The sequence below is a fragment of the Stenella coeruleoalba genome, assembly GCF_951394435.1.
Source record: "Stenella coeruleoalba genome assembly, chromosome: 11".
In the NCBI taxonomy this organism is placed as follows: Eukaryota; Metazoa; Chordata; class Mammalia; order Artiodactyla; family Delphinidae; genus Stenella; species Stenella coeruleoalba.
The window spans coordinates 100,847,435-100,872,300 of NC_137157.1; the positions used below are offsets into that span (position 1 = coordinate 100,847,435).

The 24,866-nt window shown below is 58.0% G+C and overlaps 1 protein-coding gene across 1 annotated transcript in view; it reads left to right on the forward strand.

The window, feature by feature from the left end:
* The window catches only part of CACNA1C (calcium voltage-gated channel subunit alpha1 C), a 457,740-nt gene that overhangs the window by 267,575 nt on the left and 165,299 nt on the right, over positions 1 to 24,866 (forward strand). Inside the window, exons 4-5 of the mRNA XM_079938602.1 lie at positions 6,119 to 6,258; positions 12,800 to 12,939. Of these exons, the coding sequence (XP_079794728.1) occupies positions 6,119 to 6,258; positions 12,800 to 12,939 (280 nt within the window). The remainder of the gene's footprint in view (positions 1 to 6,118; positions 6,259 to 12,799; positions 12,940 to 24,866) is intronic.

A 24,866-nucleotide genomic window follows, 5' to 3' on the forward strand; every position in this document is an offset into this window, starting at 1 on the left:
GTGGTTTTGTCCAGCCCTTCCATCCTTTACAGACAGGCGACTGTCCTTTCCGAGGCTGCTTTGCTCTTAGGTATCCCGTGGTTTTGTCCAGCCCTTCCATCCTTTACAGGAGTCCTGGGTGTTAAGGCCAGACCGCCTGCACCACCATAAGGCCCTTGGGAAGGGCCTGCCTCGAAACATGGTGGACTTGAAGGCGTTGCCTGCAGCCGCCTCCCGCCCACCGCCTCGTGCCCCATCCCAGGGCCCCAGCCTTCCACCAGCTCTCTCGACAAGCAGCTGTCCTGGCGGCTTCCTGACGCGTGATCCCGGGGAGGGGGTAGCTGATACAGGTTCAGCCGTGGCCTCAGGTAGCTTTAGATGAAGACCCTTGATGGTTAGAAAATCTTTAACATCCAAAGGAATGCTTCCTTTTTTTCCCTTTGTGAGAAAATAAGTATAACAGAATTTGCCGTTCTAACCATTTTAAAGTGTCCACTTGAGTGGCATGAATGACGCTCACGACGTTGTGCGGCCATCACCGCTGTTTCTGCCACTTTTCATTCCCCGAAACGGCTCCGTCCTCCTCCAGCCCTGGGAACCTCTAATCTACAGTTTCCGTGAATTTGCCCGTTCTGGGTGTTTCACAGAAGTGGAATCATACATCCCTGTCCTTTGAGGACTGGCTTCTCTCAGCACAGTGTTTTCAGCCCTCACCCGTGTTGCAGCGCGTGTCAGAACTTTATTCCTTCTCAGATCTGACTAGTATCCTGTGCGTGTGTTCACCACACTCTGTGTAGTCCTTCAGCCGCAGAGGGAAGGAAAGCTCTCTGAGTGTGAATTTCCACAGCTGGTCTGTTACAGAGCAGGTACCTGCTGTTTAACCCAGACGGTGGGCGTCGCCCAGCTGCACCACGTGTGCAGAAACATGCAAGCTTGAAGAGACACGAGCGTGCATACGTGAACAGACCTGACGGGCGCTCCCTGATGGCCGGGTCCGGGGAGCTGTCGCCTGGCACCGGCTTCCCTTACCAGGAGGGAATGTCGTGTTCTCCTAAAGCACACGCAGTCATAGTCCCGTTAATGAAGGATTTTTCATTATCAAACCTGTCTGTGTTTATAGGGATCCTCAGAACAGCAAGGCAGGAACGCTGTGTTCTCTCCACGTTTGGGAATCGGCTGTGCCTGTGCAGAGCTGCGCACAGACCAGGGACGAGCTTGACAGAGGACTCTGGAGAGACTTTGGAAGTGGTATTCCAAGTTCTAAGAAAACCAGGGGGAAAAAAAGCACTCATTCCTCTTCTCCAGTACAATCTCAGGCAGAGCCCAGGATATGAAGCCAGCAGGTCACCCGGGCGAGTCAGGAAGCGACGGCTGCGCCCTTTCGCGTGTGCTCTCTCTCCACACCCCATCCTGTGGGTTCCCCAGACTGGAGTCAGCCGTGTAGGGTCCTCGGGTTAAAGTGGCCACGCTCTGGTTCAAGGCGGGGGCAGGGGGGAAGCCCCACCTTGTCAGCCTCCCCCCGACCTGTACCCGCTCCCAAAGCAGCCCTGGGAAGCCCAGGGCTCTCAGCAGCATCGTGTTTTGTTTTGTTTTTTCATGCTTAACTAGCTCTTCTACCGATGAGAAACAGACCAGGGAGGTAGCGTGATTTCCCGAAGACACAGAGCCATTCGGTGTCAGAATCAGGATTGTTACCATCCACAGATAACTGAGTCTGCCGTGAAGAGGCTTACAGTGCGGGTGAAGGGCAGGACGTGTGGACGTGAGGAGAGCGGAAAGCTCTGACGGCCTGTGCCCACCAGGGCCTCACAGCCCACAGGCATCCGGGAGACCTCGTGACCCCTGGGAACCGAGGCGCTCCCTCCTCTGAATCCCCTCAGTGGGTCAAACCTGGGAGTGGATGTGGGCCCGGGTGCCAGTGGCGGCCCTAAGGAGAGAGCAGGGAGAGGGGAGGGATGGGGACACGGTGACAAGGAAAGGACGCACGCGGCGGGCGGGGTTGGGGAATATTGTCGGGAGGGAAGGGGAGGTGCTGGGAAAGGGAAGAGATGGAACCACTTGAGCGGCGAGGTCCCCACTCCTGCCGGCTGCAGCGGAGGGTCCTCGGGAGCCCTGGGCGTCCCCTCGCCCCCCACCCGCAGCTGTGCGTGGCTGCGTCTGGCGCGACCCAGCCTTGTCCTCATGCCTCCTCCAGCCTATTCAACCTCGACCCACAGTGGGGCCTGGAATCAGGCTGCCCCAGGGTGGCTTCCAGAGTTGCCAGGGGTTCCCGAGATCACAGAAACGGCGGGTCCCGTGCTGGACCTCGGTGCGTTCTCAGGGCTCTGGGACCCCCAGAACCAGGCCCGAGGAGGCCATGAGGAATGTGAACCCATGAGGCCAGAGGCACCCGGACATCAGCCGGCCGGAACGGCTTCCACAGCTGCACCGTTCTCCACCCCCGGACGTTTCTATGGCAACACACAGTGTTTTGAAAGGATGACCAAGCTGTTTCACTTGTTTACGTTTTCTTGTTTGTTTTTTGGCTTTGAAGAGAGGGGTGGAATTCATTCTGTAAGGACACCCGTGCCCCTAACGTTAGAGTGAACACAGCACTGCTCACAAGAGGTGCCACACACGTGCACACCCGCCCGCGTTCACCCACCTCACAGGTGACTGTGCCCCAGACTTGGTGACCACGGCCCTTGCTCCCTCCCTGGGTTCTTGTCCGGACCCTTCTTCCTGGCTCCTGGGCCCTCTTCAGTTCTGTCTCAGACCCTTAAACCTCGTACTGAGGAGTCCGACCCTCTCGTGTCTTAGGGGGTCAGCGGGGCCCGGGAGGCAAAGAAACGAACGCACCTTGGGCCTCGGGTCAGGAAGTCCAGCTCATCCTGCATGCTCCACGCGTACCCGCCAGGCCTTATCTCATCAGTGTCCTAGTCTTTCCGCCGGGAGGTTACTTAGATAACCTCTGAGGTCCTTTATCTCTCAGACCCCATGGCTTTAAGCAGGACCCTGTCACTTCTCCTGGGAGACAATTCCCAGGACGCGGAAGCACTCCCTTGGGCTGAGGTCGTCCCGTAGGGGATGGACCCCAGCCTCAGCTCTCCTCCGGTCCACACAATCTCCAGGGCCACCTTGTCCAGCCGCCCCTGCAAGCCCACCTCTACGTCCAAGTCCAGGAGCTCCGCCTTGAGTACAGAACGCGGACCCCTCCTCTTCCTCAAGGCCCCACTGCAGCGAGAGGGTCCTCCACCCACAGTCACCGGGTTAGAAACCCCGGGGGGGCCGCGCCCTTCTTTCCCTGCCTCTTCTCCGACCCCCACGTGCAGCCGGAAAGCGAATCACACGCCTTCTGTGTCCCAGGTCCCCGTGCTCATCTCCAGTCCCCCGTCTCGGCCGCGGCTCAGGCCTCCACGATCTCTGCGTGGGCCACCCCCGCCCGATTGCCCCATCGTGACAGCGCCAGATGGCAGTGCACACCACAGCAGGGCCGCCGTCTCCTCAGAACGGAAGCCGAGTGTCCAGGCCCGGCCCCAGAGCCCCTGGTCCCCTTGTTCCGGCCCACCTCTCCAGCCCGTCCCCTCCCCAGCCACGGCCTCCACACTTCCCCCCTTTACCTCTCTCTCCACCGGATGCCTGACCCACCCACTTCAGCTGACAGCTCTCCATCCTCCCAGCCTTCCCTCCAGGGCACAGCTTACCTGCTGTACTGGACTCTGTCCATCTGTCCCCATTGTCCCCAGAGCTCCTGGAGGTCAGTTTCTGAGCCCTTTCTCTTGAACCTCCAGCACATAAACATGTCCGTGAACGGCTGAGTGGAGGACTCTCTGCCATGCCCGTGGTTCCTTCTCGTCTCCACCTGTTATGTCACATGCTGTAGATTAGGGAGTGGGCCTCATGGGGGAAACTTACAAAGGCCGAGGGTCAACAAGAGAAGACACACGTCCCCAGGTCCTCCATCTCACAGGAGGTGCAGCAGGTCTAGGACGCGCCGGGGCTGCGGTGTGAGCCTGCACGGCAGTGGAGGGACCCGGGACCCCTCCTCCCCCGTGGCTTTCTCTTTTCATAGAGGAATCAGGAAGGGAAGGCAGCCTCGCAGATGAGGGGGTAAACACACTGCTTGGTGCCGGTCGGGCGGGGCTGGGGGTGCCGCTGTTTAAGGAGTTGTCTGAGACGCCAGGACGCTCGGAGCCCTGGGGTATGGCTGTCCTCCCTGCCGCGGGAAGGGGTGTTCCGAGCTGGGTTGCTACCTGTCCCAGAAAGCTCACTGTGCAGACGACCCAGAGGGCTCTCCAGCATCGTGTCCAGGGACTCAGCTGGTTGTGCCTCACCAGTGACGTGTGACTGATGGAGGCTGGTGGGGTGAATGCATCTGGCACGCAGGCGAACACATGAAAGCCCCTGACACAAATGGGTACCCAGCTTACCTTTGTTTCCCTTCTCATCCCTGCTCCAACTTCGTGAATTTCCGCAGAGGTTTCTGGGGGTGCAGAGGAGGTGGCCCTGTCAGCTGGGGCTAAACGTGGGCGCTCTGAATGGTCTCGGGGGCGGGGGCTGAGCGGCTGGACAGCTCACCTTCCGCAGTCGTCCTCAGGTGTGTCGCGCCCTTTTGGAACATGCATTCCCTTTCAACAAGGTCCTGATGTACATTTTTATCCAACATCACCTGCTTTTTAAAGACCAGAGTTCCTACGCACTGCCGTTTGTTCCTGGGTCGCAGACCCCCGGGAAGCCACGTCCCAGACCAACTTCAAGATGACGGAATGGGTGGGAGGTGAGGACAAGCCTGCCTCGGAGAGGCTGGTGGAGTCCCCCCCTCCATCCCCTTCCCCTGGTTGCCGCTTGTCTGGGCCTCTCTCAGCACGTGGACCAGTGGTTCCTAAACGTCAGGTGCTTCAGAGACACCCGGGGAATGGTCTGGAATGTGCACCTCCAGGCTCCACGGCCAGAAGATCTCCTCCAGTAGGTCTGGGTGGGGCCCGGGGCTCTTCCCTTCTTAACTTTGTGTCCCCAGACTTCGTCCTGAGCTGGGCTGGGTGAGGCCGGCACGCGCTCAATGTCGCAGGGTTTGGGGAGGGTGGGCAGAGCAGATGGGCAGAGCACGGGGGGCGCTGGGACCAGCCTGACCTCCCTGCAGGGTGGGCGGCAGGCCGTATGCCTTCTAGGGATACGGTGGGCGTGGGACCTGGGGTCTTCAGTGAGCCCCTCCTGACTTGCGGAGGGGGAGAAGCCGGGTCTAGGGTCTGAGGTGGGAGCTTCCTGGACGCTCCCACGGAGACGAGCGCAAAGCACCGGTGTGGGAAGGCCACGGCCGCCCCTGCCTGAGGGGCCTTGAAGGCTCTGCACCGGGGGCAGCGTGGGAGAGCGGCTGCTGCGGAGGGTGGGGTGCCGGTGAATCAGCCCTGAGTCGGCTTCAGCCAGCCGGAGTCAGTCCTGCCGAGCGTGGGCTCCAGGGACAAGGCCACATCCCACAGCAGAGCCCTCTTGGAGAGGACAGAGTGTGGACAGCGGAATAGCACCGCCCCTCCACCACCCAGTGCCCGCCCTCATCCTGGCAATGCTGGGGTCCCTGCGGATCCGGTCTCGCTCTTTGGACAGAGAGTTCTGTTTCCTCACGGAAGAGGGCTCGCAGGTCGGGGTCAGCGCGCGTGGGCAGCTGCCTCTGTTTCAGCAGCCGGCGGAGGTTTGCGTGCTCTGCTTCTTGGTGGCTGGGTACAGAGACCCCGGCTGTAGCTTCAGGGTTGGTGACTCAGAACTGTGGCACTTCCCCTGCCCTTCTGTCTCAACCCTTCTCAGCACCAGCTCCCATCCCGGCATCCTTGGGTCCCCTTAGAGAAGGCATCATGAGTTCTCTTCTGAGAAGTACGAGGAACTGCTCACTGATGAACTGAGATGTTTCTCAAAGATGTGCGATTTTTCACCACCCTAATTTCTGCATTTTAACATTTGAAGACTAAAAACCCCCTTCCTGCCCAGTGGATCGGAGCTCTCCTGTGGGATGGATCGTGGGGCTCGGGATGTGGCCTGGGGGTGTCCCCCTGATCCGACCGTGGAGGGGCCCCCTTCTCCTCCACCACCTTGGGGGACCTGCTGGGTCAGAATTTTCCAAATCCCCGGTCTAATGACTCCTTCTCTCTCTTCTCCTTGTGTTTCCTAGGAACGGGTGGAGTATCTCTTTCTCATCATTTTTACCGTGGAAGCATTTTTAAAAGTCGTAGCCTACGGGCTGCTCTTTCACCCCAACGCTTACCTCCGCAACGGCTGGAACTTGCTGGATTTTATCATTGTGGTTGTCGGGTGAGTACAGCCACCCCTCCCCCCCTCCGCCACCCTCGCCCGGCACCGGCCCCTTCCCATCCGTATCTGTGTCTCTGGTCACAAGGGCCCTGGGCTTCAGGCCAGACGAGAGGATCTATTAAACATCACTTTGGATTCAGACTGTCTCCAAAGGGAGAGGAGCGTCACCTGGAGCAGCGCCGGCCACCGCTCCCACCTGCACACGCGTGCACACGCACACACGCGCACACACACACACACACACGCGTGCGCACCGGTGAATCCGGGGCCTCCTGGTGGAGCCCAGGGGCCTCTGTGCGGTCAAGGAGACGCCCCAGCTGTAGGTCTCCCTCTGGGCCTCACCCGGCACAGCAGCCCCTGGGCGCCTCCCCTGCGGTGTGGCCGGGTGTGTCTGGTTAGGCTGGGTGGGAAGGCGGCTGGCACCCGGGAGCCGGGACACCCACCTGCACCTCTGCAGGGTCCTGGCTCGGCGGCTGCCGGGACCGGACAGTGGGAGTAGGAAGGGCCGGGGGCATGGGGCCACCCGCTCTGCTGCAGAGGCCAAGTCAGCCTACGCTCAGAAACAAAGCGGCGTCAGGAAGCTTCAGGAAACGCTGGAAGTGACGATCTCCTTATCAAGGCATCGGTAACTTCAGGAAAAGATTCTCTGTGGAATGTTTGTACAAAGAGACCCGCACGCGCCACGAGAGACACAGCTGACCAGGCTCCAGTCACTCGTCCGTCTGCGGAGGGCAGGGTGCCCGAGCCTCGGGGCTGACCTGGCGCTACTTCAAGCCCACCTGCCGTTCACTCCCTCGCTGTCCCCACAGCCTCCGGGGTCAGGTCAGCGTGGCATTAGGCTCCTACCCCAGGGGGCCCTTCCCAGCCGCCCCGGGAGGATGTTGTGCTGGTGGCTTCCCCAGAGCGCGCCCTACTCAGAGCCTCGTGGGCGCCCGGCCTTTCCTGCAGGAAGTGACGGAGCAAATCAGGGCCATTTGGGAGCGAGTCCCTGTCTCCGGGCGTCTGGAGCTGTTTCCGAGTTTTCGCCGCTGTCCTTTTTTGCCTGCCCAAGCATGACACGCTTTGCATTAACATCAGGGACACTTGGGAGGCATGAGGGACACGGAAGTTTCTGGACTCTGCCACGTGCGGATGTCAGGGTGAAGCTGCAGATCTGCGAGAGATTTGCTGCTTCTGTTCACTCCAGGATAAACAGAGTGACTGACAAATGCCTTGAACTAACTCAGCAAACCGTGGCAAAGTCCTTTAACGCGCTTCTTCCCGATACATCTAAATCCTTTTCAATTCAGCGTCGCCCTCAAGGCCCGAGTCTCCTGGGAACCTTTCACACACTCACAGAAAGAGCCCAAGGAATGAGATCTGGTGCTTCTGGGGCCAACAGAGAGGAGAGGCGCCTCTTGGGGCAGAGAAGCTAAGTCTTCTCCCGTCTGTGGGCTGAGTTGGCATTGGTCTATATGATGCTCTGCCCCAAACGTGGCCTCACCTCTGCGTGGGATGGAAGCAGGAGACACAGGTGGACCTCAGACAGGGGCCCGTCCCCCACTTGCATGGAGCCGGCTCCTCCCGAGACTGCCGCGAGCGGACTGCTTGTGGGTCAGCCCAGATCCCAGCCACGTCTCCCCGGGCCCGGGCCGTCAGGCTGAGGAAGAGAGGGACGCGTCCGGACTCGGCACTCTCCCAAGGGTGCCTCCCTCGACTGTTTGTGACGTGGAGGCTACGATGCCAGCGCTGGCTCAGCTTGTGGTCCACCATGACCCTCTGGCTTTTTCCCGTTGATCTCGCAATCGGCCACATTCAGCACCTGGTTTCTCTTCTTCAAGGCGCTGGTCTTTGGGGCTCTCCATCCAGTCTAGACTCAGCCCATCCTTCTAACTCGGAAAACGACACACCCGCATGGAGGGTGTGGCCCAGCCACCTCTCTTCAGCTGTGCCCTCCCATCCCGACCCCTTACACGGATGTGCCTTTGCTTCCTCGTGTCTCCTGGGAAATATCTGCTCACCTTGGCCCCTCCTGGGCAGCCTCTGCCCTCCTGCAAACTAGAGGGAGTCTGCCTTGCTCCGGGGGAGGTGGGCTTGCCCGCCTGAGTGCCGGGCTGAGGGCCCCTCTCCCTTCCCTGCCTTGCCACCCAGGAGGCCAGTGCCAAGGCATTGCCCTCCCCTCACGTGCCCCATTCCTTCCGGAAGTGGAGGAGTCTTCTCGGAACAGTGGGGACATGGGGCTGCTGAATGGATGTGGGAGGACTTCAGAGCCTCTGTGAGCTACTCCCCTCCACCCCCATCAGGCGATCGGGGGGCCTCCCCGCACCCCCGCCAGGCACTCGGGAGCCCTCCCTCCGCCCCCATCAGGCACCCGGGAGCCCTCCCTCCGCCCCCGCCAGGCACCCGGGAGCCCTCCCTCCGCCCCCGCCAGGCACCCGGGAGCCCTCCCTCCGCCCCCATCAGGCACCCGGGAGCCCTCCCTCCGCCCCCATCAGGCACCCGGGAACTCTGCCCACAGCCCCGCCAGGCACTCGGGAGCCCTCCCTCCACCCCCATCAGGCACCCGGGAGCCCTCCCTCCGCCCCCGCCAGGCACCCGGGAGCCCTCCCTCCGCCCCCATCAGGCACCCGGGAGCCCTCAGCAGATGCACCTGCTCAGACTGTCTACTCCAGCCTAAGGGGCCTCTCTGTGTCTCCAGCTCCCTCCCAATGTGGGGCCCTGCCTCTCGGCTCACAGGGCCTCTAGAGACCATCGTCCTCTCTGACAAGCTCTAACGTCCAGCTAAGGAACTGCCAGACACACCGCCTGGAGAAGGTCCCTGGCCCTTAGGCACCGGGGGGCACCAAGCAGTGGTTTCGCCTCTACAAAGCGTGACTGAGGAGAAACACGCCGGCCCCTGCAAGCTGAGAACACGTCTGAGGCCCATTCCTGAAATTTCTGCCCCTTCAGGGGTTAAAGGAGAGGATGGCTGTTCAATCTCTGTTCCCTTCCCCGAATAACATTTGTGAACATCTTGTACGTTGATAAGCGTGTTCCTTTCTTCCAGGAAGTTCTAGGAACCAAATCTGGTTTGGATTTGGAATGTTGTTCAACAGACTTGCAAACTGGTGTCCACGTCCTGAGTTTCTCTGATCCAGGCTTCCATGGAAAGAACATTTCTCTGCAGAGAAAGGACCCCGCTTCCCCCACCCTGGAGACCTCTGCCTGGGATGCGAGGTGTCACCAGCGAACACATGGACCCGTCGGACTGCCGAGCTGGGGTGAAGGAACACAGAGCAGGCAGGACATCAGACGCGGTCTGGCCACAGAACCCACCGTGCAGACACAGCCTACTCGGGGTCCCCGCGTGGAAAACAGACCAAAGGGAAGCCACTCATCCCTGGCCTCGCTGCCCGAGACGTCCCCGAGGGCTCTCCGGAGCACGTTTTGCAAATCCCTGTTTAGACCAGCTCCCGCCGCTGGGCCCTGCCTGGGTCTAAGCTTCTGCTAAGCCCCCAGCTGCAGCTTCCCCGTTCCCAGCCCCAGCCCCCTGGGGCAGGGGTCATAGAAGCCCCAGCCTGTTCCTCAAGACCAGGCTGCCCAGGCCCGGTTCAGGTCTGCTCCCTGGGCGTCTTCCTTGGCCCTAGGCACGACCCAGTGCGCTCTTCTGACCACGAGTCAGTGGGACGTCTCTAGGTACAAAGACAAAGATGGTCCACGGGGCCCTTTCCCATATTCTTCTCGGTTCCCACAGGTGGCCCAGGATCCCAGACTCCCATTGCCGTACATTCTCTGCATGTTCTAATCCCTCCCGAAACCTTTCCGAGGTGCCCTGTGTTCCCCACAATCCCTCCCCATTTCTGGTCTTAGCAAACATTTTCTGTAAAAGTCCAGATACCAGATTTCCGCTTTGCAAGCTTTGTCCCAGCTCCTCAGCTCTGTCGAGAAAACATCAGTACGGAGTGGGTGTTGCTGGGTCCTCACCAGATTTATTCCAGAGCAGGGAGCCTCGTGCTGCCCTAACCCCAGCACCGGTCCCTCCTTCTCTCTCTCATTCTCCCCACGGGTCCTGCTGCCCTTGCCGTCTCTCAAGATACGGCCCCTCCCCTCCAAATGCTCGCAGGCCAGGAGAGGAGCCCTGCTTCCTCTTATTCTGCTTTCAGACCACCGCCCCCCTCCTCCCTAAGCCCCTCCAATTCTTTTTTTTTTAATTTATTTATTTTATTTTTGGCTGCGTTGGGTCTTCATTGCTGCACACGGGCTTTCTCCAGTTGCAGCGAGCAGGGGCTGCTCTTTGTTGTGGTGCAGACTTCTCATTGCGGCGGCTTCTCTTGTTGCAGAGTATGGGCTCTAGGTGCACAGGCTTCAGTAGTTGTGGCTCGCGGGCTCTAGGGCGCAGGCTCAGTAGCTGTGGCACACGGGCTTAGTTGCTCCGCGGCATGTGGAATCTTCCCGGATGAAGGCTCGAACCCGTGTCCCCTGCACTGGCAGGTGGGTTCTTAACCACTGCGCCACCAGGGAAGCCCAACTCCTCCAATTCTGATGCTTGTGTCCTCAGACCCTCTACCCGTTGCTTCTCCAAGTCGTGGTCCTCCCACGCCTTTGAGTCTCTCCTTGGCTGTGGAGACACGAGCTCTTGGCCAGCTCCTCCTCTCCATCACACACTGTCCCGCCATCAGCCTCCCAAGCTTCTTGGTTCCTTGACGTCTTCTTCCCCAGGGATCCTGACTCTGTCCTGTCTCAGCTGCCCACTCCCAGGGTCGAAGTCAGGATCCCCGCCATGACCGCGAGCCACATCCTCTCCATGGCCTCGGACCAGCTTCCTGCTCTCCTGAAAATACCACCCATCCTTCCTGGTCCCTCCGTCCGGCGCTGGACTCCGACGGTGCCCTCCTCCTGCCCTGAGGTCGTCTCTCGCCTGTGTCTGCACTCAGCTGTTACTTCTCTCTTCGTTTCCTTGATCACTTGCAAAAGCACCAACTCCGACCCGGTCCGACCAGCTGCTACCTGAGCTGTGCCCTTGGGGCGGGTAGAGAAACGCACAAGGCTGAGCCGATGTGTCACTTCCCCTCATGACCACCTCCTCCCAGAGGCCCTGGGTTCCTGGAAACCGTACTGCACCGCCTGGCTCCATTCACACCACACTTTCTTCTGCGACCCCTTTATGCCTTTGCCTCACCTTTCAAGCTTCCAGGACTCCCTCCCCTTTCACATTCCAGCTGATGGCTTGCTACCTGATTCGCTGAGAAGAGAGGCGCCGTCAGAAGAGGACTTCCGTCTGTTCCCACACCTGCATCTGAACCCACAATGCACCTCCCTCCCCGGGACCGTGATGAACCGTCCTGGCTACTGGGCTCGTGCCCCTCTGCGGGCATCCTGCCCTCCTGCCCACCAGGGGTACGACCCTTCCAGCCACTGTCCCCTCACTTCTTTACTGCCCATCGTCTGTCTCTATTACATGATTTCATTTAAAAACAAGCAAAACGATTCCACGCCCTCTTGCAGGAACTACCTTTTCTCTTCTCCTACCTTTTTCCAGCAAAATTTCTCAGGAGGGGTTCTTTCTACAGGACCCTCCCCTCCAGCTGCGGTGGCCACTGAGCGCTCACTCAAGATGCGCTGTGTGTGGAGCACAGCAGGTCTCAAAGATGTAGCGCAAAACGCAGAGGCACAGACACCTCACTAAAAACTCTATTACTGGGCTTCCCTGGTGGCGCAGTGGTTGAGAGCCCGCCTGCCGATGCAGGGGACGCGGGTTCGTGCCCCGGTCCGGGAGGATTCCACATGCCGCGGAGCGGCTGGGCCCGTGAGCCATGGCCGCTGAGCCTGCGCGTCCGGAGCCTGTGCTCCGCAACGGGAGAGGCCACAACAGTGAGAGGCCCGCGTACCGCAAAACAAACAAAACAAAACAAAACTCTTCATTCCAGCTGAAGTGATCCTATTTTGGTTATGCTGGATTAAATAAAATCTATCCTCACCGTCCATTTCGCCTGTTCCTGTTTCACTTTTTTAGCGTGGCTACTGGAAAATCTACCTTGCACACACGGCCCACACCTGTGCTTTGCACCGTTTCTGTTGGACAGAACCGTCTGGAACGCTCCTCTGTCCCCTCTGGAACATGTGTCTGTTACCTTTGTCCCCGTCACTCCAACATGACAGGTGTTGCCAGGGTCCGAGGCCGGTGGTCAGTTTCCTGTCCTGGTGCCCGCGGCACCACGGCGGTTTCTGTGGGGCCACTCGTCTGTGCCCAGGCTCAGATCGAAGCCAGGGGCTCGTCGGGAGGAGCTGGGACGTGGAGCCAGGACGCTGGGAGGGCAGAGGCACGGGCCCTGGCGGCAGCCTCCACCTGCCTGACGCCCTGCCTGGGCTGCCAGTGCCGCGAAGCCCGCTCGATGCCAGCACAGGGCAGGCGGGACCTGCCCTGAGGGACCGTCATCCGATGGGGGTCCCGGACCCTCCCGCACAGCGGACTGATGGTGGCTGGAGGTGCCCGCGCATTTCGCCTCCCAGCGTCCCTCGGAGGACTCGGAGCCCCGCTGGGCCAGCAGAACGTCCTGACGCCCCCTCTCTCCTTCTCTTGCAGGCTTTTCAGTGCAATCTTAGAGCAAGCAACCAAAGCCGACGGGGCCAACGCCCTGGGAGGGAAGGGGGCTGGATTCGACGTGAAGGCGCTCAGGGCGTTCCGCGTGCTGCGGCCTCTGCGGCTGGTGTCCGGGGTCCCGAGTAAGTAGCCTGGGCCTGTCGGCCGCGTGACCTCCTCGCCGTCCCCCAGTCTCCCCCCAGCCTGAATTGCCAAGGAACCTGATTTCACATACACGGAGGGTTTTCTTGAATGGGTTCCTTTGCTCTAAAGGTCCCAGCTCTGCTGTGAGTCCATTAGAACCCACTGTGGCCCCCGCTCCTGTGACCGCCTGGGGAATCCACAGCCTGGTGGAGACAGCTGCACAGAGAACAGCCCCGCGGCCATCTGAGCAGCCCCGTCCGCCACCCCGGCCGGGGCTGGGGGTTTACATACATTTGCAGCAGAAGAGCAGTGAGCTGCTCCCCAGGCTCCCAGGGCGTGGGAGCCCATGGGATTATCTCTGCTGTCTGTATTGTTCCACAGAACGGTGGTCGGTTTCCTGCCCTTGTGTCTGCGGCACCACGTCGGTTTCTATGGGGCCGCTCGTTTGTGCCCAGGCAAAAAAAGCATCCGTGCATGTTCAGGAAGTTCTGCTTTGCCACTTCTGCCAGCCCTCTCCTCCTTTCACATCACGTGGGGCATCTCCGGCCACAGAAGCCCTATTTTTGGGCTCGCCGCCTGTCAGAGTGAGAACTGCTTTTCCCTGAGGGGGGAGGGCACTGGCCTGGAGACAGGCCCGGGGACGGCGTCCCTTCTCCCTCTCCGGCAGCAGCCCCCCATGGTGGGGGGCCCCCCAGCCCTGGACACAGAAGGTCGGGCTCCCAGCGTCCGCCCCGGCAAATCCCGGCCCAACCTGCTCCCGGGCTGAGTCCGCTTCCGGACCTCCTGCCGCTGCTGTTCAGCTGGGGCTCACTGACCTGGTTCTGGACATGGGTGCTGGGACGTGTCACCGTCCGCTCAGCGTGACCAGGTCTGGGCCCTAACTCGAGGTGGAGGAGACCCCCGAAGCGGGCTGCAGCCAGACGAGCTTGGAGACAGGGCCGGGCCAGGAAGGTAGAGGGGGCCTCTGCACGCCCACCTGTCCACCTGCACGGCCACCACTCAGTGGGTGAAACCTCTCAGGGTGCAGAACTGTGGGAACGCGAGGGAGGGATCTTGTATCGACCTGTCCAGTGCTTTCCGCACCCACGCAGGATAGTGGAAAGGTCCTCCCGGAGTAACTGAATTGACCACAGCAGAGCAGAGAGAACCAGGCCTCCTGAGTGAAACCAACTCTCCCCACGGCACCGCGTGACCTCCCGTAAAGAATTGCGTGCGTCTTAGACGCTTACAGGCCTGTCCTGCCTCTGCCGTTACCTTATAAGCCCCCTGAAGCCCAGAGCTGTGCCCTGCGTTGTCTCTGACTCCTGCCTGATGCTCGCCTGGTCTCTGCGCGGGGCGGGAACTCCCTGGGTGGGCAGAGGCAAGAGTGGGGGTCCCCGGGCAGCGGTGGCCTGTGTTAACTCCCAGCAAGTGTAGACCGTGGCCCCTCTGCTTGGCCTTAACCACTGGGCACTAAGAATGGCAACAGTGTCCGTGACGGCTGAGACCCGGGGCCCGTTTGCAAAGCCTAAATTATTTGGCTTTTCGTGGTCAATTCGCCGTCGCTCCATAGGCCAAACTCAAGGAATGAGAAGTCAGGGCGGGAGTCGGTTCGCTCAAGAGTTTAAGGGGTTTAGTATGACGGTGCAGCCGACGCGCCGGTGGCAGGGACTGTGAGCTGAGCCCACACTTCAGCCCAGCACGCTACCACGGGCGTGATGCTGTGTGTGCGCTCTTTAGGGCCCGCAGCGTCAGGGCACCGTGCAGGGCGTGAGGACGCATCATGAAAATAAGCATGGTCCCTTCCCTGGAGGAGCTTGAAACTCTAATGAGAGGACACCAGGCAGCTTTTGCTGCAGGAAAAAAACATCCCAAACTCTCGGTGACTGAAAACAAGAATCACGCATCCTTGGTTCGTGTTGCATGAGGGCTCCGGGCCGGACCAGCTTCCGTCGTCACCTCATCCCAGAGCCCAGGTTGAGGCAGCGTCCAGCGTGCGTGCCTGTGGCCCTCACGGCACGGGGCAGCTCTCGCCAAGGGGCACACGGTCAGACCACACAGGCGTATTCTAGGCTTTTGCTCAGCCCGCTTTATATCATGGCTGCTCACGTGCCAGTGGCCAGAGCAAGTCACGCGGCTGCCGTGGTCCCAGAGGTGACAGGACACAGAAGCGTGCTGTCCATACAGAGCGGCACAGGTGAAGGGCTGTGATCACAGTCCACTGTCCCTCAGAGACGGAGGGGGTGCTACTAACAGGACTAGTTACGGTGGCGACTCTGGTGCGGAGGTTCCTAATCAGAGGTGCAGGGGAGCTGGATCCCGTGCAGTAGCCGGGGCTTCTCCACAGAGCAAGCTTCGCGGACTGCGTGCCACGCGTGTGCGGTGCCGACGGCAGCTCCGCACTGCGGGGCTGGGAGCCGCTCCACCGAGAGGGTGAAGACGGGACTCTGCCTCTCGGGTGTGAGGCCCTGCTGCCCCGCCCTGGATTCAGGGAGACGTTCTGTCAGTGAAGCTGGTGCTCTTGCAGCCATGGGGCCTGCAGGTAGCTGTGGCTTTCCCAGACAGCTAGCAGCAGGGTCTTGTTTTCTGTGGGTCACTGGTGAAAAGGGAAAAGCTCTTTCGGGGGCTTCAAGGCAGGGCTGACCCAGCCTTTCTCCCTGGGAGAGCGTCTCTGCGACCTTTTAAGTAGTGACGTGTGTAGACCCAGGTGGCTAAGTGCCCCGGGCTGGTCTGGTTGATCTCGTGGAAGACAACGTCACCGACGTCTCCCGCCGCAGACCTGGACGGAGGCCTCCCTCCTCCGATGCCACAGCCTTTGGTTCTCCTCCCCGCCGCACCGCTCCCGTCTCCTCCTTCTCTCTGGACCTGCCGCTGCCCGGCTTTCTCCCCCATGGCAACGCCGAGGCATCTCTTATTGAGACCACCGGGGATCTCCACGGTGCCGAATCCAGCGGCCTGTCTCGGGGCCGCTTACCTGACTCTCTGCAGGATTAGATTCAGCGGGTGGTCCCTCATCCGTGAGCCGCATCGTCCCCGGGCCTTGGGGACGCTGTTCTTTCTCAGCTCTGCCCTCACTCCACTTGCTTTTTCTCGTGGGAGTCGCGGGCTGACTTCCCCTCGCCTTCTCCTCCTCTTGCTGCTGGGAGCGCCAGCTCCGTCCTCGGGCCTCTTCTGTCTCTGCCCCGGTCCCTGGAGGTCACGCCCAGTCTCCTGCGTGGCCTGTGATAACGGCGAGCTGCTGCCGCCCGCACACGGCCCTCTCCTCCGAGGCCGGACCTGCGCTGCCGCCTCCGTCCCTTCGCAGGAGGCCTGGTAGGCGGCGCCCTGAGCTCACCAGGTCCCCCAGAGCCTTTCCCGTTTGGTAAAGGTCAGCCTCATCCTTCTAGTGACTCAGGCACAAATCCTTGGCCTGTTTCTTTGTCCCACCCTTTGCTTCCAGGCCCTCAGAGCATCCTACGAGCCACACCTTCCAGATACTGTTTCCTGCCACCTCCGTGTCCACTGCAGCGCCCACCACCCCTCACCCGGACCATCACCGCCGCCTCCTGGCAGGAGTCTCTGTTTTGCCCTTTGCCCTTTGTCACAGCCGGGGCTCAACACAGCAGCCAAATGGTCCTCTCAAAATACGTGCCACTGTTCCGGGCTCCCCACCTCCTGAGAGACAGAGCCCCTCTGCAGCTTCCACTCCCCCCCACCCTCCTCGGCCCCCCCCACCAGCCCCCGCAACCCCCAGCTGTGCCGCAGCAACCTGAGCCCGCCCACGTGGTGGGACCTCCGTCTGGGCGCCCTTCGCACGGCTGGCCTCGCGGCCTCGGCACCTTCTCCGGGGCCTGTCCCACCGCCCGTGTCCTCTGCCCACTTCCCCCCTTTATTTCTCCTACATCTCTCTCCACCGTCTTGCCCTCGTTTATCTGCTTGTCACCCCTGGCCTCACGAGGACAGCCGTTTTTTTGTTTTGCTCACTGCTGTATTCTCAGCCTCTACAATTATCTACAGAAACACCAGGTCAATCGTTGTGGGGTGACTGGGCCCCTCATGGGCTCCACGTGGCCGGGACACAACACCAGCCCACCCCTAAGGGACGCTGGTACTGAAGACCTTCCGTTCACGGGCGCCTCCTTTAGTGTTTCCGAAGGGCTTTTTTCTTCTAACTTATTTGTTCTTCGTGACAACTGTGTGCTGTGTAGCTGTGCTCATAGGTAGTACATAGTCAGGTGCTGCTTCTGTAACAAACAGGCTAACTGGGTGGTTTGCGGGACCAGAAACTCCAAGCCCAAAAAGTTACTATTATTTTTTGCGTCCAGATGTGTATTAAATGGCATTGAAATCTTAGGGTCACAGATCGTGGAGGGAGAGAGATGCTTGTGAGGGTGCAAGGCCATGAGTCATTTGTTAACTTTTTTCAGCAAAGCCCACTGAGGACCTGCTTCATGTAGGACTTCACTAGCTGTCTCAGAAGATACAGAAATGAGTCAGACACTAAGAGTGTCTCAAAAAGACTGAATTGTCAGAGAAAATAATGTTCATAGAAATGAAGGCAGAGAACAAAAATTGGAGATGTGCAAAAAAAAGTTGAGTACGACGTGTTGAATTCTGTGACAGGTGTGCTTTGGGGGACTCTGTACTTTGGGGAGTGGGGATAGAGATCAGGACAGGCTTCTTGGAGGAGGAGGACAGACCTTGAAGGGCAAGTGAGGAGGGGCCGCCAGGAAATCAGGAGGGAGGGGAGAGGGTGGCTGAGGCCCTAGAGTTGTACACAGGGAGGCTGGGGACCGGGGGGTGTGCATCTCACTGTGGGTGCAGAAACCAGCTGACGCTCTCAGTGAGACGCTGTGCAGCTAAGGTTTGATCACTTTGCTCCATCAAATTCCCACAGTAAAGGAAGTGAGTCCCCAGGGCTTGTGAGGCCCCACTGTCCCTCGGCAGAGGTGCAGACAGGCAGGCATGCTGCACCACGGAGAAGCCACAGGGACGTCGTGCAAGGCCAGTGCCAGGCTCGGCAGCCCATCCGCCCCCATCCGCGTTTATTGATCACTTGCTGTGAGCCAGGTGCTGGGGACACAGACCAACAGACACCACCTCCGTCTGCCAAGGTCCTGGATGCCTGAAAGGCTCCCGAGGACATGAATTTTTGTGAGATTAGCTCGTTCTCGAGGGACTGTTATTTCTGGAGGCACACAGGTTAGAAATCAGCTTCTTGTCAAGCAGGGTTTGCTTACTCACCGGGAAGTGAGGGGACCACGTGTGGCGAGGTCAGGCTCTTTCCTCCTATTTTCCTTTGCTCAGACTAGAACTGTTTCTGGAAAACAGTCAGCACCAATCAGTCGATAAATATCTGTTGATTGAATGCTACGTAGACAGCACTGGGAGAGACTTGAGCCGTGATGGTTTCAGGCAAGAGCTCTTGAGTCAGACTGTCTGGCTTCTGCCCCTGACTTCCTCTGTGACCCGGGGGAAGTTACTCAGCCTCTCTGTGCCTTAGTTTCCTCATCTGTAAAATGGGAATAATAATAGGACCTATCTCACATGTTACTAGGGAAACAAAGTGAGCTAATGCATGCAAAGTGCCTCACCTGTAGTGTGTGCCCAGTTAAATGGTAGCCACTGTTACATCACATCACTTGACGTGAGGCATGTCAAATAGAAATATCTGACAAGCACGGTCAAGACAAAGCAGATATACTTTATTTTTTTAACATCTTTATTGGAGTATAATTGCTTTACAACGTTGTGTTAGTTTCTGCTGTATAACAAGGTGAATCAGCTATACATATATCCCCCTATCCCCTCCCTCCCGCCCTCCCTATCCCACCCCTCTAGGTGGTCACAAAGCACCGAGCTGATCTCCCTGTGCTATGCGGCTGCTTCCCACTAGCTATCTATTTTACATTTGGTAGTGTGTATATGTCCATGCCACTCTCTCACTTCGTCCCAGCTTCCCCTTCCCCTTCCCCACGTCCTCAAGTACATTCTGTACGTCTGCATCTTTGTTCCTGTCCTGCCCCTACGTTCTTCAGAACCATTTTTTTTAGATTCCGTACAGATATACTTTAAACATAAAGAATATCCCAGCATTAAATAGCAAAGCTTGCCAGAGGCTCACGCGCAAACAATGAAATGGACTCAAGGGGCGGCTTCCCAGGCACGGTGACGGGTCCAGACCTTTCCTACGAAGGAGGAGCATTTCAGCTGAGCCTTGAGGTAGATGCAGAACGGTCAGGGCTGGAGATGAAAGGACATTTGGGGTGAAAACCTAGTTTTGGGGGGCCACCGATGCAGGCCAGCCCAGCCCAGCACGAGGTTTTGCGTGGATACGTCCATCACAGAGCGGGAGGTAGTGAGAAGCAGGGTCAGCAGGGAGCAGACGGGTCGGGGGTTGTCCCGGATGCCACGCCAGTAAGGCATTTTCCCAGGCGGTGATGCTCTTTCCTTCCCGTTAGAAATATTCGAACACCGCACTGCAGAGAGGCAGCTAAATGTCTGGGAAACCTGAAGAATATCAGAATGGATGGTGCACCCTGAATTCCAGGGGGCTCACCCGTCCACCCTGGACACAGCCAGCTGGGCAGAGCCAGGAGCAGAGCCGGACCAAAGAACCTCCCGCGCTCCACCTGCCCAGCCCACAGTGGAGGCCAGCCCGGGCGTCCTGCTCTCACTAACCCCCCGCTGCAGGACCCTGGCCCTCTTTTTATTGTTCCTGATGGAGTGGATTCTTGACTGTAAAATTCCAGCTGCAAAATTTTAAACCTCGCCCGAGTGCCCAAGTACCCAGGTGAACTCTCCTCGTCCTGCGAGGCAGTTTCTCCCCAGAATGGGCTCCCCTCCTGGGGCTTAGTGGCTGTGAGACTGGCCGCCCTGATTAGAGAGACTGCCAGGGAATCATACCCACTGGGAGCAGATTAGAGCTGCTGGAAGCAACTTTCCCGAGTGTTTCCACACTTTGATGGTTCAGAAGTGGTCCTGCTGTCCTGCCTGATATGTGCTCATTGGGAAGCTGGGCCACCGGGATTTGAAATCCTGCTCGGGGACAGTGTCCCGTGCCCGGTAGTGGGGCCTGCAGCGGAGATGGTCCCGGCAGGCAGCTCCTATCCGAGGACACCTCACCATTCCAGAGCTGACAAGGGAAAGGCCATCCGGAGCTGATTCTTGCAAATCAAGTGACTCGGGCCTGAAATGTACAGATTTTGGAAACCGAGTCCCAGGGAAGAGCCCTGTTCAGAGCAGATGCTCGAATCCACCTTGCTTCCTGCCCACCGGCCGCTTTTCCTGCTGCCGTGTCACCACCCCGCCGTCCTCCTGGTTCACGTGACTTGACCCCGTCAAGAGCCCACGTGACGCAGGCGGGGCTGGTGTACAAGCCAGAGGTGTGCAGCCCCTTGGACTGCAGCCCACCTTCACCCCTGCCCAGCCCGCTGCCCCTGGACAGGCCTGTCCCCCCCTGCACCCCTGTTCCACCTGCAACCAGGAGGGTCTGGGCTGCGGAGCCCCCAGATCTCCTTCCTGCCCCGTGGTCTCACCCTCCGCCCACCAGTACCCGCGCGGTGCCGGGCCGTCCTGCCTCCCCTCCACCCCTCCTCCTCCCCCATCTCCTTGGACTTGGTCCTCTTCCCCTTCACTTTCTACTTTGCTTCCTCTGCCTTTTCATCCCTTTTGTCCTAAAGGGGTCTTCGATGTCATGGAACCTTATCCAAAATGAGGGACACTTACCAGGACGGGGCGTGTGCAGAAGGGCCACCCGCAGGTCCACCCCTCCCCCTTCTTCTCACGGACCGAGGCTGCCCGCCATTGCCCACCCCGTTCTGGAACCTTCCTCCACCACTTCTTTCACAGAAAGAGGAAGTGATAAAACCTTATTCCTTCCATCGTCTCACGGTGCGATTCCTAGTCAGGGTGTCTGAGTGGGAGGGGACTTCAGGCATCCGGTCCAACCAAGCGTCCACCCTGCAGATGGGGACGCTGCCTTGGACGAGCTGAGTGGCTTCCTCGCCGTCACACAGCCGCCTGGCACCCGGGACCCTGCACCGTCTGTAAGAAGGTGACGGCGGTCATGAGGGACCCCTGCTGGGTGGTCTCAGAGCTTGCAGAGCCCCCCACACACGTGGCTCCCAGCCGCCCCGAGAGGACGCAAAGCCAGGAGGTGTGGGTGCCCCCCACCTCCCAGCCCCGCAGCCCACAGAGCCCTCTGGGACACCGTGCATAGCCTGGCCTCTTAACATTCCAAACAGGTTGGCGTCTGCGGGAAGAGGAGGCTGAAGTCGGCTCCCTGGGGCCGGCCTGCCCCTCGGGAGCAGGGCAGGATTCAGGATGGGGTCCCGCACACCCCGCCCGGGCCCCAGCACCCCTCTCGTGCATCTGGGCAGCTAGGCACCCACGCTCGCCCCTCCGACGTGGGATTCCTGCGCACAGCCATGGCCCCTCCCCCATCCCGCAGCTCTTGCCCCTCTCCCTGACGGTGTCTCCCAGGGGCCCAGGCTCCGGGGGCTGGGAGGGAACAGTCACAGTCCCGGCTCTGCCGCCGACCTTTCTGCTCCCTGCTCTGTGCTTTGCCTCAGTTTCTCTACCTACCAAGCGGGATGAATGACAGGTGTTCCACGGAAAGGGGGGAGATTTCACCTGTGAAGCCCCGTGAGCGTCTAGCGACAGAGTCTTGTAAACCCGCCCCTTGACGAGAGGGTTTCTGGACGGTGATGAGCCACAGTGGCCGGTCCTGAGAAAAGAAACACAGCAAAGCAAGTTCGTTTAAACAGGGAGCACGTTCCAGAAGCCCCAGTCCTGCTGCCGTGGAGTTCGACGGAGAAGTTGTTGAGTATCGGTGACAGCACGAGACTAAACCAGGAAAGACCCCGTCGTTTGTGCTCTACCTGCAGCAGCTAAAAAATCACACTGAGCAAGAAACTTCTCCTGTTTACTGAGGTGCACAGACTCCCCCAGGAGGAAAGTGTCCCTTTTTGATTTGAGAACAAAACGTAGGCGGTGATAAATGTCAGGGTTACCGCCAGCTAAAGGCAATGTTGGACATCTGTGCCAGGCTCTCGCCTCCAAGAGCTTTACTGGCGGGTTAAACGGCCCAGTGGTCCAGGAGAGCGGGGACAGGAGCCCTAACTTACAGACAGGCGGGTGTGGCCCCGAGTGCTTCGCCCGGAGCTGTGAAGAGAGATGGGCTCAGGCTGTCTTCCAGGGCAGGGACACCCCCTGCAGGATGCAGGCCTCTGTCATTGGAGGAGACGCAGCTTCACAGCAGGTGCCTGCTTGGCTCTCAAGACCAGAGACAGGCGACACTTCAGGTGTTGGTTTATTTATGTCTCAATGGCCCCTGGACCCTGGCCATAGGGGCTGATGAGAAATGGTCCTCTTGCCCCTGCGGGCCTCGTGGTGAAGTGGGAGGTTTTCTGGGCCTGCAGTGAGGACACCAGGGATCTGAGTCTGGCCAGACATGTGACCTACCTTTTAACCTCCAGCCCTCAGTTTTCACATCTGGGAAAGGAGAGGGTTAAACTCTGTCAGCCCTTAAGTTCTTCTGAGCAGTATCGTCCTGTGCTTCGATGACAGAGAACAGCCGTAAGCTGAGAATGCCTTTGGAATCACTAATTCTAGCCCGAGTCCCGGGCAGGGTGTGACCCTCGGCAGCTCCCAGCCATCAGTCCAGAGGGGACTCTTTCCCAAGCACTGACCTTGTGCCCAGGACTGTGGCCAGTGGTGTAGGTCCCACAGGAGACAGAGCTTCTTAAACTCAGGAAGCCCCATTGTTGATTCTCCTTAGTGGCTGGCCCTTCCCTGGAAATCCCAAACCTGAAATTACAACCAACAGCCCGGTGACTGTCACCTAATTTAAAATAATGGTCATAATAAAGGCCACTTAGGCTTACACGTGACACATGCTTTATAAACACTGGAAAGAAAAATGAGGGGAGAGGAAGTGAAGACACAGCGAGGCCAGTGTCCCAGGAAGTGATTGATACACAGGGCACGAGCCCCAGCCGCCTGTGACGCCTGGTCCGTCCCCTCCCGCTGGCTTGTGACAGGGAGTGGCTGAGGACACCAGCAGTGAGGTCCCACTCCTTAGGTTCAAATCCTCAGAGCTAACCCCTGTTAGCTGTGTGCCTCAGCGTCCTGGTCTGTGATGGGGGTTAAAATTGCACTCACCTTGTGCTGGTGCTGTGAGGATTCAATACGTAAGTGCCTGCAGAGCATTTAGAACTACGGTCAGCATGTAGGATGCGTTCAGCAGATTTTAGCTACTGATATGTCTGGGTCCAGCTCCCTGTCTGCCAACCTCAGGCTCCAATTGGGCTGATTAGAGGAAGGGGAACGTCCACACTTGACTTCTTAAAATCCACTGTATTAAAGCATAATTTATATTCCCTAAAACTCACACATTTTAAGTGTCCCGTCACAAAAGTAAGAGGCTTACACTAGTATAATTTAACTTAACCCTCTACCCTACGTGAGCCTTACACACCTTCTACGTATACAACTCTTATAAACCCCACTGTTAACATTTCTTGCTTTAAACAGTCAATTGTCTTTTAAGTACATTATGAGGAAAAGTAAAGCATAGCCTTTTCTGCCTGCCTGCTTCTTCACCATTTCTGGGACTGTCTAATCCTTTCTGTAGACCGAGTCTCCTTCTGGTGTCATTTCCCGTCTCCCTGAAGGACATCCCCTGGCATCTCTAGAGCACAGGTCTGCTGCTGCTGAATTATCTCAGCTTTCATTATCTGAAAAGATCTCTATCCTCTTCTTGAAGAATATTTTTGCTGGATATAGAATTCTTGGCTGAGAATTTTTTTTTTTTCAGAATATTAGAGAATTCCACTTTCTCTTGGCCTCCATTGTCTCCGATGAGAAGTCACCAGTATTCTCATCATGGTTCCCTATATATATGCTTCTTTTTTCTTGACTGTTTCTACATTTTCTATCTTTGGTTTTCAGCACTTGACTATTATGTGCCTTGTTGTATATTTGTCCTGCTTAGAGTTTTCTGAGCTGCTCAGATTCGTCCATAAATTGGAGATCGTCATCAAGTTTGGGAAGCTGTTGGCCATTATTTCTTCAAATACATTTTTCCAACTCCAGTCTCACGCTTCTCTGTCTGGGACCCCAATTACACTTATGTTTGGCCATTTTCTATTATCTCATTGGTCCCCAAGGCTTTGTTCAGTTTTCTTCAGTCTTTTCTCCTGTGTCCACAGATTAATTTCTATCTATTATTCTTCCAGTTCATTACTTTTTCCTCTGCCACCTCCATCTTCATCAAACCTATTCAATGACTTTTTCATTTCAGTTACTTTTCAGTCATAGACTCTCCATCTGGCTCCTTTTTATAGTCTCCATCTCTCTGTGGAATTCCCTATCTGTTCTATGTTTAAGACCATATACTCCTTTCATTCTTTTAATATATTTTCCTTTAACTCTTCACACATTCTTTAAGCTGTTTTAAAATCCTTTTCTGCTCAGTCCAACCTCTGAGCAATCTCATTTTCAGTCCCTTTTGACTGTTTATTCTTGGTTATGTGTCACATTTTCCTGTTTCTTTCTGTATCTGGTGGTTTGTTCTGAATCCTGGGATCATGAGTCATATGTTGTAGAGACCTGGATTCATTCACCTTCCTCAACTGAAGGGTTGACTCTTCAGCAGGCAGTTCAGTTACCTCCTGCCCTGCCATGAACTTATGGTTCTACGCTTGCTGGTGAAGATTGATCAAAAGCCCAGGCCCCTCACCTCCCAGCTCGTTTCCCTTTCAGATCTTGTCAGAGCTCAGTGTCATCTTGTCAGGATGGGTCTAGAAGGCATCTTACTCCAGGGGAAGGTCCTGTCTCCTAAGATATACCCATTGTGGCATATCGGTTGTCTAGGGTCCTAATGAGATGTTAACTTGATCCCTCCACTCTGGCAGGGCCATAGACACACAAGGGACACCTACCCAAACTTCTGGGGCCCCGTATA